The sequence below is a fragment of the Podarcis vaucheri genome, assembly GCF_965113315.1.
Source record: "Podarcis vaucheri genome assembly, chromosome: 9".
Lineage (NCBI taxonomy): Eukaryota > Metazoa > Chordata > Lepidosauria > Squamata > Lacertidae > Podarcis > Podarcis vaucheri.
Genome location: NC_138767.1, coordinates 77,555,893 through 77,569,254, shown reverse-complemented (window position 1 = coordinate 77,569,254; position 13,362 = coordinate 77,555,893). Strand labels below are relative to the sequence as shown.

Genomic DNA, 13,362 nt, shown 5'->3' with positions numbered 1-13,362 from the left:
AAACTCCATCAGAATAATGTTACCCATATATTAGTGGGTTTAAATGGGCATCTTATAGAAGATAAAAATATTTGTCAGGGAGTCTAGGAAGGATGCATTTCTGATTAATTACCCCTCCCTTAAAACAAGCACGGTTCCAAACTTTATGTACATGAGTTACTATACTTTTTCGTCTATAATCTCTGTTTCGTCTATTTTGGGGGACTCAATTTTAAGAAATAGAGGGGAGATGGCCCAAAGTTGTTGAGCTTCTCCCCCCATGCAGCTGTGGGCAGAAAACACTCCCTAGATCGTTTCCCGCACCTAGTGGCCTTGGGGGAAGTTGCGTTCCTGCCAACTGGCTGGCTGGCGTGCGCACAGCTTCTCCCCCCCCCCCCATGCCACTATCCGTGTATTGGACGACCCCCTTTTTTTACACGGTGTTTGAGTCTTAAAACCTCATCTAATACACAGAAAAATACGGTATGTAGTTCTGCTGTCGGTCAGTTAGATAGGATTGTGACGCATGCTAACTAAGCTCTTTTGCAATAAAGGACATCTTAGCATTGATTACCGGAAAACTAATATAGTTGTTTTTGGGAAAGGACACAGAAAGCATAAGTGCACCGTGGATGTCTCTGCTGTTGAGCAGTGTAGCTCTTTTATATAAGCAGTCAAAATGACAGTATGCAGAACTAGACAATGGATGTTAACAGCTTTTATTTCTAAAGGCGGCCGATTGGTGGAGTCTGTTCTAAAACATATTTGTAGGAAAAGCAGTTGCTCAAAGGTGTTTTGGTCCAAGATCTGGAGTGAAGGCAGTGTCACTTCACTTGAAATACTTCAGAATGGGTTCTTGAGAAAACTACTTCCTTTAATCCTGAATACACCAGCAGCTTTGGGAGCAGAGACCGCTGTGTCCTCTACTGAATCAGGAGTTATAGCAGGTTGATCCAGTATTGGTGCAGACTGAATGAAATGGGCAACTCAAGACCCCCCAAAGGAGAGTTGGGATGAACAAGTGAGATTGTGGGGGGGGGGGGATAGGCGAAGATCTGCCAGGGCAAAATGAACATGTATTCAGAGAATTAGAAAATTCAGTTTATCCCGGGATAAGGAAGTGATTAATGACCTTAATAAAAGCCATTTAAAAAGGGCCATCAAATTCAGAGATATTTCTCTAACATTACCTACCAACAACTGAGAAAATGTTTTTATAGAATTAAGATTTTCAACAGATGCTTTCCACAGATTTGACTAGCAGGTGTCATCATATTCTTGTAAGAAACAGACATAGTACAGTATTTATTGCATTACTGAAGAAATTGTTGTCTTGTGTTGCAATGTAGTGGGTAGCCAATATACAACGTAGTAATTTACTCATTATCTGAGGAATATGTGATTATCTATATGCGGGTGGCGCTGTGGGTTAAACCACAGAGCCTAGGACTTGCCGATCAGAAGGTCAGCAGTTTGAATCCCCGCAACGGAGTGAGCTCCCATTGCTCGGTCCCTGCTCCTGCCCACCTAGCAGTTTGAAAGCACGTCAGAGTGCAAATAGATAAATAGGTACCGCTCCGGCAGGAAGGTAAACGGTGTTTCCGTGTGCTGCTCTGGTTCGCCAGAAGCGGCTTAGTCATCCTGGCCACATGACCCGGAAGCTGTACGCCGGCTCCCTCGGCCAGTAAAGCGAGATGAGCGCCACAACCCAAGAGTCGGTCACGACTGGACCTAATGGTCAGGGGTCCCTTTATTTTTACCTTTATATCCCGTCAAGTTGTTTACAACTGCAGTGAAAAAAAATCCAAGTGAGAATCCTTGAATTTGTCGAGGTGACTTGTTCATTTGAGCAAGCTAAATACAATTGGCTTTATGATTCAAATGTGTGTTCATACTTGGATTTTTTTTTAAGCTTTATGTATTGTGTAATATTGTCTTGTATGTTGTATGTATGTTTTGAGAAGTTCTCAAATAGTGACAAATGTTTTAAAATATACCAAGTTCAACTCACAGTTCACAAATCTATGAAGTCTGGAATGTTGTTTAAAACACATTTATTCATTACTTTTTATGTAGGTGCCTGTACTGAAACCCACGGACTTGATGGTAGAAGTCAGCCCCAGAAGAATTTTTGCTAACGGCCACACCTATCATGTCAATTCAATTTCTGTCAACAGTGACTGTGAGACATACATGTCAGCAGATGATCTTCGGATTAATCTCTGGCATTTAGGAATTACAGATCGAAGCTTCAGTATCCTTTCTCATGGTTACGCGCACTAGCCAGCTACTACAGTTTTTTGTTTCAATGCATTTCAGACATCTCAGTCTCTGGCTGGTTTGTAACTAACGTACTAAGCAAACAAACCAATAACGACGACGCCTGGAGACTTCTGCATTACCAGCCCACTCAAGCACACCCCCTCGCCCCCGTGACTGAAGGGGGCAGGGCCCTGCTATGTGCATACACTGTGCGCACATGCTGCAGGGCATGCTGACGCCACTCACACACGAGAGCATCACACGGTGTGTGCGCACAGCCACCGTGAAATTTTGAGGGGCCCCGGCCCCCATCCTTGAAAATTTGGGGGGCCCTTAGCTCCCCACCCCCAGTTGGCACCCCTGACCCCACCTGAATATCCACTCTCTGCTGGAAAGTACAATGAGATATCAAGTCTTTTTCACTACTAACCCTCTTGTCAGGGCCAGCTCAAGATATTTTGACACTTGAGGCAAAATCACCAGTGCTTCCCCCTGTCCCCCCTCTTGATTTTTGTCCCCTGCCACCACCAGGCACCCGCTGCTTGCCACAAATGGGTGCCTGCTGCCTCCTCTGCTGCCCAACCAAGGCCATCACCCCCGGCTGCTTCCAGCACACCAGGGCTTCCCCTGGTCTCCTCCAGGACAGCACAGGAGGACTTGGCCATTGTGGCAGAGCGCAGCCACCACAATGGAGGAGCAGGAGGGGGTAAAGGCTCTGCCATGGTAAGTGGCAGGTGCCCAAAGTCATGAGACAGTGGCAATGCTACCCTAGGAGCCTGCCACCAAGACCACAGTCCAGTGGCGTAGCGTGGGGGGTGCAGGGGGGCCGGCCGCACCGGGCGCAACATCTGGGGGGGGCGCGCTTGCACTCGCAGCTCTCTGCCCCTACCTGGCTCACTCACTCTCTCTCACTGCAGTGCTGGCTGTGCGAATCCGATCCGAGCCGCTGGGTCGCCGCCCACTGTGGAGGGGGTGGGTGCAAGGCGTGCGGTGCGGAGAGAGAGCGAGGGACTATCTGGGGGAGGGACAGTGCAGCGGCCGCCCAGCGCAGCGCTGAGCGCGGGAGAGAACCACACCAGACCAGACCAGGCAGCAGCAAGAAGAAGCTGGCAGCGGCGGCAGGTTAGGGGTTAGGGGGCGCAAATTACTTGCCTTGCCCCGGGTGCTGACAACCCACGCTACGCCACTGCCACAGTCTCAGTACACCTCATGGCACTGCTTATGGTGACACCCTCCCCCCATCTCACACAACCCCATTCCATTTCCCCCAGAATTTAGCTAGCAGTGGATAATATCTCAAGAGGCAGCTGACCCTGTATAAAAAAATGGGCAGTCATGCCAAAATGACGTTTAGGTCCACCATCTTGATTAAAAATGACATCCAGTGTCCAAATGGTGACAAAGTCTGCCACGTTACCTTGGGAACCCTTGTTCCAAGTTTGATGATGATATAGAGAGAAGGCCAAACCTATGCTGTGGTAGAAAACAGGTAAAGTCCCACCAAACTCACATTTTGGTCTGCCATCTTGATTCAAAATGGTGCCTGGTGTCCAAGCATCAGCAAAGATCATTGCCTCCACTCTGGGAACCCCCGAGACAAATTTGGTGGCAATATCTCAAGAGGCATCCAAAGGCAGAGAATACAACCAAGCAGACAAACTATTTTCTAAAATATCTAGTAGATAGTGTCTGATGGTTATGGCCAAAGTGACAAATCAGCAATTCTCTCTAGAAGTCTAGGCCAGCAGAAGAGTTAATGTAGCTTTCTCCTGGCAGGTGCTATAAACTGGATTAAGGTTAGAAAGATATAACTAAATTGGTCAATGAATTAAATCCCTACAAAAATACAAAATAGGTTGCTGATGTGGCCTTATTAAGGACCCATAATGTTTGAAAAACTACATTTCTCAAGGATGTTGAAGCTCAAAGCAGTAGCAAAAGGTTATGACAAAGTGCAATGATAGTTCTTCTCATTGTCACACACAGATAATGGCAGATATATATTAGCAAATAATGGGATGAGTGCTGGCGCCTACGGCAGTGGTAGGAGGTTCCTGCTGATTGTGAGCCGAGTCTGAATCAGCCTAGGAGTTCTTTCAAAGAGGCTGATTGTGGACTTCAAAATCCCCAAACAGAACTTGGATCACTACTTCACAGACAAAATCATATTTATCTGAACATTGGAGGGGTGCATTTCACCCTGCTTGCCAAGGCAATGCATAAAAGGCCCAGTTTTTCCTCCTCTTTTTAACGGGTTTTAATGGAGATTTTTTTCAAACTCTCAGATTTCACTGTCAGTCCCATAACTGTATCAATTGCATCCTCAACAGCTTAGCAGAACAAGCGGTTTTGACTAATAAAATGTACATAGCCGATATGATTAGCTAATAAAAGGTATTTTTAGCTTCCTAGCTGTAATTCAGTAGCGTTTTCAATGAGAAATGGTGGGGTTTGTCTCTGAACATGTTCCTTACTAAATATTTCCACTCAGACATTGTAGATATAAAGCCAGCCAACATGGAGGATTTGACAGAAGTTATTACGGCATCTGAATTCCATCCTCACCACTGCAATCTCTTTGTTTACAGCAGTAGCAAAGGGTCTTTGAGACTTTGTGACATGAGGGCATCAGCGCTCTGTGACAAGCATTTTAAACGTAAGTTACCGAGTGAGATTTTCATTTAAAAAAGTTGACGTCTGCATATGGCAGACTTGAATGTGGAGGTTATTGCTTATGCGCTCAGTAGAAGTAGAGATGGCTCACTAATAAGCGCCATGACCATTCCGGACCCCCCCCCCTCGCCACAGCCACCTGCCCAACAGCCAACAACACTGGGGCAAGAGGACAGGTTTACCGTATTTTTCACCCTATAAGACCATAAGACGCACCTAGTTTTTGGAGGAAGAAAACAATAAAAATATTCTGAATCCCAGAAGCCAGAACAGCAAGAGGGATCGCTGCGCAGTGATCCCTCTTGCTGTTCTGGCTTCTGAGATAGCTGCACAGCCTGCATTCGCTCTATAAGACACACACACATTTCCCCTTTCTTTTTAGGAGGGAAAAAGTGTGTCTTATAGAGCAAAAAATACGGTAAATCCTGCATTGGCTATAGGTGAGACTTTTCTCAGCATGATGAGTGGGAGTTGAATCACGCTTAGTTCAAGCAACCCAGGAAACTAGAGTCTCGCCTTGGAGAGTGTGGGCTGCCTGAAAGCCCTTGTGTCATGTCAGATCTGACCCCCCCTCCCCCCGATGGGCACAGGGGTGAAATGGACGAGGAACACAAGCTGAGCTTGAATCCTGGCATGATGGAGGCACGGTGGGCGAGTAGCTCCCATCTCCGAGAAACTGGCCCATTCCCTACCCTGGATGGAATTGCACTCCCACTGAAGGAGCAGCTTTGCAGTTGGGAGTGCTTCTGGGCCCATGTCATGGTCCGGTTTACGGGCAGTCGAAGTCCTGGCGGAGGACGTCGGAACCGGGGCAAGACTGGGTGGGAGCAGAAACAAGAGTCTGGAAGCCAGGAGTCAGGAAGCCAAGGGTCAGAGAGCCGGGAGTCCAGAAGCCAAGGGTCCGAGGATCAGGAAGCAAGGAGTCAAGAAGCCAAATGTGGCAAGGCAGGAAGCATGTTACTGTGGCAAAGAGCCAAAGGGAAATGCTGACCTTATATCCCTTTCCAGCTTTTGCCACCAGGTGCTGTGAGTTACCAATCAGCCTCACCTGTGCGGCCGCGCCTTGCCTCTTGAGAACAAACTTAGGAAAGCCCCAGTCCTGCAAAGCCCTACCAATCACAGGGCCTGGCTCCTGCACACACTCCTGACAGTCCAGCTCCACCCTTGGAGGCTCAGGGAGCCTCAGTGGCTGGAAGTGCCTTGGACCAGCAGCAGCTGGTTTGACAGCTACGGCCATTCCTGGACCAGGAAAGCCTTGCCACAGTAGTCCATGCGCTGGTTACTTCAGCACTGGGATTCCTGCAATGCGTTCTACGTGGGGCTTCCCTGGAGGCTGCAGCGAGTGCAGAATGCTGCAGCACGATTGCTGACAGGAGTGAGGCCTCTCCAGCATATAACATCCATGCTCAGAGATCTGTCCATTTGCTACTGGGCCAAGTTCAAGGTTTTACTATTAGTACATAAAGCCCTTAACAACTTGGGTCAGTTTACCTAAAAGATTGCTTTCCCTCACATGTACCCACTTGACTAATTTGACTGGTGAAAATGGCACTTCTACAGGTGCCTCCTAATACACTTTCTGCCTTTGTAAGTACTTGTTTAATGGCAGCACCTACACTGCGGAACTCCCTGCCTATTGATACCAAGCAGGCGCCTTCACTGAACTCTTTTTCAGCGCCTGCTAAAAACATTCTTGTCTAGACAAGCCTAAGCAGGTGCTTAGAAAGTTGGGGTAATTTTAGTCTATTTTGATATTTTAACTTTTGTATGTTTTAAAGTAGGGTTCTCCCCCACCAGATTTTAATGATTTATCATTTTGTAAACTGGTCTGAGTTGCTTTACAATGAAACAAATAATTAATAAAAAAACAGAACCTAGGCAGTGATTAGGCACCTTTCACTGTGTGAAATGTTAGCGTTTTAAACATTAAGTCAGTTTTACATTAACAGGACAGTCCTATGGATATATGTCTTGTTTTGAGTTAGCAGAGCTGTATTTGTTATTTGAGCCAGCTATTAAAAATACATTTTCAAAAGACCTTTATTTTGCCTTTTCTTTTGAGAAGTTCAAGATGGATAACAAATTTTAAAAATCAGATAAGAAATTACAACGTAATATTCTGATCAATTTGAAAATGCCATGGCAAAATAAGTGACGTGTACTTCTTAATAGGCATATTTTTCTCTTTGTTTCACCTCATCAGTTTTTGAAGAGCCTGAAGACCCCAGTAGCCGCTCGTTTTTCTCCGAAATTATTTCTTCTGTGTCTGATGTCAAATTTAGCCACAGTGGGCGATATATGCTAGCAAGAGATTACCTCACTGTCAAGGTTTGGGATCTGAACATGGAAACAGTGCCAGTAGAGATATACCAGGTAAGTGTTTGTTGTTTCTATTAGACCATGATGGTCTAATAAATGGCAGTCTAGGATAAAATCTTCTCAAACTCTGTGATACAGAGGAGACTGGATTACCTTTGACATGTACGAGAATGTTTTTAAAGGAAGGGATGTGGTAGCAGTAAACTCTTCCAGGGCCAAAAGTCAGCGCTTCTTCTGACATTACTTAAAAGTAAGTAGCTACAACTGCTATATAAACCGTTAAATAAACAGAAGGGGGTTACATAAAGAATTTATAATGATTCAGAGCCACTGAGAAGGAAAGCTAACTGACAGATTTTGCAATTTTCCCATCACTCCCATGCAAGAGGCAAGTGAATCCTCTGGAACATGGGTAGGAGTTGTGAATGTGCCTGTCATTAAACTCCAACATATATCCAATACTATCTTTTTAATCCTAAACCTAATGCCTCTTTGTTGCTGTTGTTGTTTAAACTGCACCTGTGATGTCCTTCAGCTCGCAGGGATGCTAACTTACTTCAGTCTCCTCTCATCTGTTAAGCCAAGCCTGGGAACATGCCAGTAGGGCTTGAAATATATAGAAACGCTTTGAGAACCATGCAAGCAATAGGGGCTTTGGGCTCATCCACACTTTTGCTTGTCCTACCACTTCCCCTTGGAGAAAACCTGCTCTTTACTACTGAAGTGGAGCAAACGTCCATTGGGTTTCCTGCAGATTAATGTTTGTTCTGATGCAGCAGTAAAGAGCAGGTTTTCCCAGGGAAAGCAGCAGGGCAAATGGAAAACTGCTTTCTAGGCATGCAACAAGTGGAAGTGCAGACAAGCCGAGAGAGCTGCTATTGCGAGTGTTTTGTGTGGGAGAACATGGCTATTGAGATAAGCACCAGCAAACTGCAGTGGAAACTGCACTTCACATTGCCCCTTTCCCTAGGAATTTGGGCTGAAATCCTGTAGCCACTTTCCTAGGTGTAAACCCCACCTAACAGGAGTATAGGGTTGTGCCATTACATTGAAACTGAGCTCAGGCCTCTTCTAATTTCACCTCTGAAGCAGGGATGGCGAGGACATTGAGCTGTGTAATTCAGCTTATTACAGAAGTCTCTTTCAGGGAAACTAGTGCCATATCCCAAATAAATTAAATATAGTTCAGAAAGGATATGGGATCTGGCTTCTTTTATGTAGTACTGGTTTAAGTTATGTGCAATTTTTCCACAAATAATGAAAAGTTGGTTCAAAGATTAAAATATTAATTTAGGTCTGTAAATCTATGAAGAGTCTTTAAAAATTATCCAAAATGTGCCCTCCTTGTTTTTAAAAGAAATTCATTTTAAATGTTGAAGAGAAAAGCTCGTTTGGAATTAGCAATAGCACAGCTAGGAACTTAAACAAAATAAATTAATCAGCAATGTCAGGTTTGCTGCTAGGGCCATTGCTTCAAAACAGAAATAAGCTCACAGTCTCTAAAACTAAGATTGCCTGGGAGCAGGCCCCATTGAACTCAATGGGCCCTTCTTCTGAGCAGGCAAGAATAGGATCAGGCCCCCAAGTGCTTAATCACACATATAATTTTGTCCCATCTAACTCAGTGGGATTGACTTTGGCTCAGTTGTGATATTTTTTTAAGTGTCAGAGGATCACTGTAGGTAAGGGAGAGTCTTCTTCATGTTCACTATTTACCGTATTTTTTGCTGTATAAGACTCACTTTTTCCCTCCTAAAAAGTAAGGGGAAATGTGTGTGCGTCTTATGGAGCGAATGCAGGCTGCACAGCTATCCCAGAAGCCAGAACAGCAAGGGGGATTGCTGCTTTCACTGTGCACTGATCCCTTTGCTGTTGTGGCTTCTGAGATTCAGAATATTTTTTTTCTTATTTTCCTCCTCCAAAAACTAGGTGCGTCTTGTGGTCTGGTGCGTCTTATAGAGCGAAAAATATGGTATTTACAAATGGGACTTGCAACAAACGTTCTTAGGCAGTTAGTCCCCAGGCCCTAAGAATAATGCTCCAGTTCAGAGCTGCAGCCAGCCTGGAAGACCAAAGCTGAATGATGAAAGCATATGTAAGTCCTAATAGCGGGGCCAAAGCAGGTTGAGAGATATGTCTGGATCTCTTACCATGATCCATCAGTAAAGTTACTTCAAGAAAGATGTTCTGTTCTCTTAATTTTATTATCAATGCTTGTGTACAGGCAACATTTAAAAAGCTGTTGGCAGTGGTGTTCTTTGAGGGCAAATGGAAAAATAGAAGGTCTAACCTTGAAATAACAAAGCTGCTTTTTGCTCACAAAACAGGTCCATGACTACCTTAGAAGCAAGCTGTGTTCCCTTTATGAAAACGATTGCATCTTTGACAAGTTTGAATGTGCGTGGAATGGATCTGACAGGTAATATAGCCACCTGTGAAGGGATGATGAGCTGCTTGTGCGTAAAATCGTAGTCCCTCAGAGTTTGTTCAAGTCCACAAACCTCTGTCTGTGACGGAGCCCCTCAGACATGTCTGCTCTAGTCACTTGCAGATTCCGACAGTGGTTGCTTTCGGAATCGCTTCCAGCATAAAAGCTCCTTAACGGAAACACGTCTTCTGGACTCGCGGCGTGACAGTTTCCAGCGAGGAGTGGGTCTCCCTATGGGAGGTTCCGAAACCTCCCCACTGTTCTCACTGGACGTGTCCCTGAGCCCTCCCTCTTGCTCGCTTTCCCTCAGAGACCCACCTCTCCCCCTGCTGGTTCCTGCTTCAGCTGCTGGGTCTCTCCCAGCCTCCGTGAGCCCCTCCACCACCTGTCCCTCCGATGGCAGTTCCCTGACACCACCCGTCTTGTTTACCATACAATACTACTTTGATAAGATGAGCCAGTCAAGAACACCATTATAGAGGAAAGGCTTCTCTGATGTGCTAGAATATGAAGAGGAACATTTCATGCTCTAAGAGATGTTTGGAAAGTCCGAAATATATTGCTGCTCCCTTCAGTGGAGGGTGGGGGCAAGAAGAGTGGTGCTGCAAAGCAAAAAAAAAAACCTCCACATATTATCTATTCATATAGTTATTTATTTTATATCCCCCACCCTGCCTCTCAAAGGAGCTTAGGGCAACAAACATGGATAAAATAATGAAAGCCATCTTCGAATGATCTTAAAAATAATTCCAACACTGATTTCAGTGGTTCCTGCGCAGAGGCTTTCCCTACTGGGTTCTGCCCTTCGTAACGTTTCCCCTGTTTTCCTTCCTCTGCAGTGTCATTATGACAGGAGCATATAACAATTTCTTCCGAATGTTTGACCGGAACACTAAGCGCGATGTTACCTTGGAGGCCTCCCGAGAGAGTAGCAAACCCCGAGCAATTCTCAAACCTCGGCGGGTGTGTGTCGGAGGCAAGAGGAGGAAAGACGACATCAGCGTTGACAGCTTGGACTTTACCAAGAAGATCCTGCACACGGCATGGCACCCAACAGAGAACATCATTGCTATCGCGGCTACAAACAATCTGTACATATTTCAGGACAAAATGAACTCTGAAATGCACTAGGATTCCTCTTTGTAAACAGCCGTCCAAGAGGTGACAGGTGTGGTCGCTGTTTGAGATGTGATGCTAACCCTTTTACTTGGAAGCAAACATCACTGAATTCAATGGGTCTTACGCCCCATTAAGTGTCTGCAGGTGTGATGGAGATGGATTTGCCCTTTTAACTACCCCTACCACCCCTTGAGACAACCACTCAAATGTTTTAATTTATTGCAATTGCTGCAGATATGTTTCAAAATAAATTCTGTTAAGAAGGGCCCTGTGTCCCACTCATCACTAATTATTTTATATTGTTTCTAAAAGACTGCCCACAAGAATCAGACGCCTACGTAGTTCCAGGGTCCTCCGTGATTTTTTTAAAGGATATCCCCCTTGTGGGGGAGGGGTTTAATCCCAGTTTTTATATTTTTTGCGTTAGCCCACTAACACAGTTGCAGTTCCAAGAGCAAGGGGTTACTGAAGCACAGAAATGGTCCCAAAGATGCCTTAAGCCAGAATCTGGGGCATAAGGAAACCTTGCAAGAAGCCATTGCTTGGGCCAGGGCAGCTAACAGCACACATGCAAGCAGAAAGAGATGTGGTGGAGATCAAAGGTAGATAAGGCGGCTTTTAGACTAAGGACCGCATGGTTGGCCCTATCATAAGGTATCAGCTAAGGGGGTGGGACACACACAAAGCAAAGGACCACCTGCAGCCTGTCAAGCAAAACTGCTGCAAGACTCTTTCAATCCGCAGCTCTCCCCCACTATGCAATACCAGAGTAGGTTGATGGAGGGACTGGCAATTATTCTTTAAGGAGATCTATTTTCCGCTCAATTTGAGTAAGGTGGGTAGAATATGATGATAACAGCTATCTAATGACTTTTCAAAATATCTGCCATTGTTACATCTGAAAGTTTCACTCTGAAAGTTCAGAAAGTAAAAGGGCCAGGACGACAGGCACGAGCTCACCTAGGATACACAAAACAAATAAATGACTATCCCAATTAATGTCACAACGCAGCCATTTAAATCACTCTTCCGTCAGAACTCGGCTCTTCCTGCCAGAACTCACTGAGTCGGCAATGCTAGCCCCTTGGACACCAAATGTGGAGATTTAAAAACCTGCAGCATGCTCAATGAAACCTGCAAGAGTGAGTTGTCTCATGTCAACCATCTCCAAGTTATTTCTTGGCCTGACTGAAATGGAAGAAAGCACAATCACCTAACTGGCCAGGCTGCCTTTCTCAAGATCCCTCTGCTGTTAATTAATTTTGCACTATTCTGCATAGACCTTTCGATAAATGAGAGGAGGGCGTCATAAAGAAACTTGCATGCCTTTGCACTTTGATTTGGAGGGGGGCGGGGAAAGAGAAGGGGAGAAAGCGAATCCAAACGGATTCTGTGACACCATGATTTTAATCAGAAGCTTTGTTAACACTACATGAAATGAAGGACACCTGCCATTTTCTTGATGCTGGACATTGTGTACAGAAGCATCAATTCCAACAATCCACATACAGTATGAAATGTATACAGTAATTTTACCTGGGAATGAATGTTTGATTATAAAGCTACTGCATACTTTACGAGACACTGGCAGTATTTACGTACACTGTATTCTAATTGAAATTTGAACAATCCAGTCTTCTTGTAAAAACTTTTAGGAATATGAATACTGTATAGAATTCTTGTTAAAGCCAAATAACCATTTTTCTTTTTTTAACAAAAAAAAACCTTTTGGCTTTATTCATTAATCAGAGTAATTTAAAAAACGATAACTGCACACTGGAATTTTATGTCTAAAAATTGTATTTTGGGGAGGTGGCGGGGGCACTGTCTGGCAGTAACCAATGATGCAATTGTTCTTCTCACACTTTCCCCCAGTTTCAATTCTATTATCTTATTCATCAACTACCGAACTGGTTTATGCAGGGATTATATAATATCTTTCTAACTACATAAAATGGGTTTTCAGGCCACATTAATACAAAGTTTTCCGTTAAAAAGGAGGAACTAAACTCAAGACAGTAATGATCTATCTGGGTCCCCGATATCACCATTATAATCTAATTTTGTGAATGTAAGAAATGAATGTCACTCATTCCAAATCCATGAAGAACATATTTTTGCTTTGGTTTTGAACTTAAGAAGGTAAATAATGATACAGTTGGTAAATCCAGTTAGTTGGAAAGCTTCATGGCTGTATTCTTGTGTTGCACAAATTAGCTGACTGTTGTTGGAACATATATATAAATATGTTGATACTGGCTTTTTCAATAAACACTTTCTTTAAAAAGCTGAGCTGTGCTTAATTCTACTCCAGGAGTTGCTCCTTTAAATCAAATAATTGCACCTTTGATTCAATTATTGCTCTCAAAGCACTTGAAATGTACATTTAACAACAAGATCAATCCTATTCTATTCAGAAGTATGTGAGGAGCAAAGAAGTTGCACTCACACACAAGAGAACACTTCCAAATTTAATAATTATGCTCTCCACCAGCTTCCTCTCATCTGTCTCCACCGGCTGAAAGAACACCCCACCCAATCCTTTACTTGGAAAGTGGCAGCAGAAATGGTTTTGAGTAAAG

At 44.3% G+C, this 13,362-nt stretch overlaps 1 protein-coding gene across 5 annotated transcripts in view; it reads left to right on the top strand.

Annotated features, from left to right (window-relative positions):
* PPP2R2C (protein phosphatase 2 regulatory subunit Bgamma) overlaps window positions 1–13,067 on the top strand; it is a 50,211-nt gene extending 37,144 nt beyond the window's left edge. For all 5 annotated transcript variants that reach the window (XM_082238569.1, XM_082238571.1, XM_082238567.1 and 2 more), the window contains 5 exons: window positions 2,056–2,233; window positions 4,733–4,897; window positions 7,118–7,287; window positions 9,561–9,652; window positions 10,501–13,067. In XM_082238569.1, coding sequence (XP_082094695.1) covers window positions 2,056–2,233; window positions 4,733–4,897; window positions 7,118–7,287; window positions 9,561–9,652; window positions 10,501–10,792 — 897 coding nt within the window. In that variant the 3' untranslated portion in view covers window positions 10,793–13,067. The remainder of the gene's footprint in view (window positions 1–2,055; window positions 2,234–4,732; window positions 4,898–7,117; window positions 7,288–9,560; window positions 9,653–10,500) is intronic.
* The last annotated feature ends 295 nt before the right edge of the window (window positions 13,068–13,362 follow it).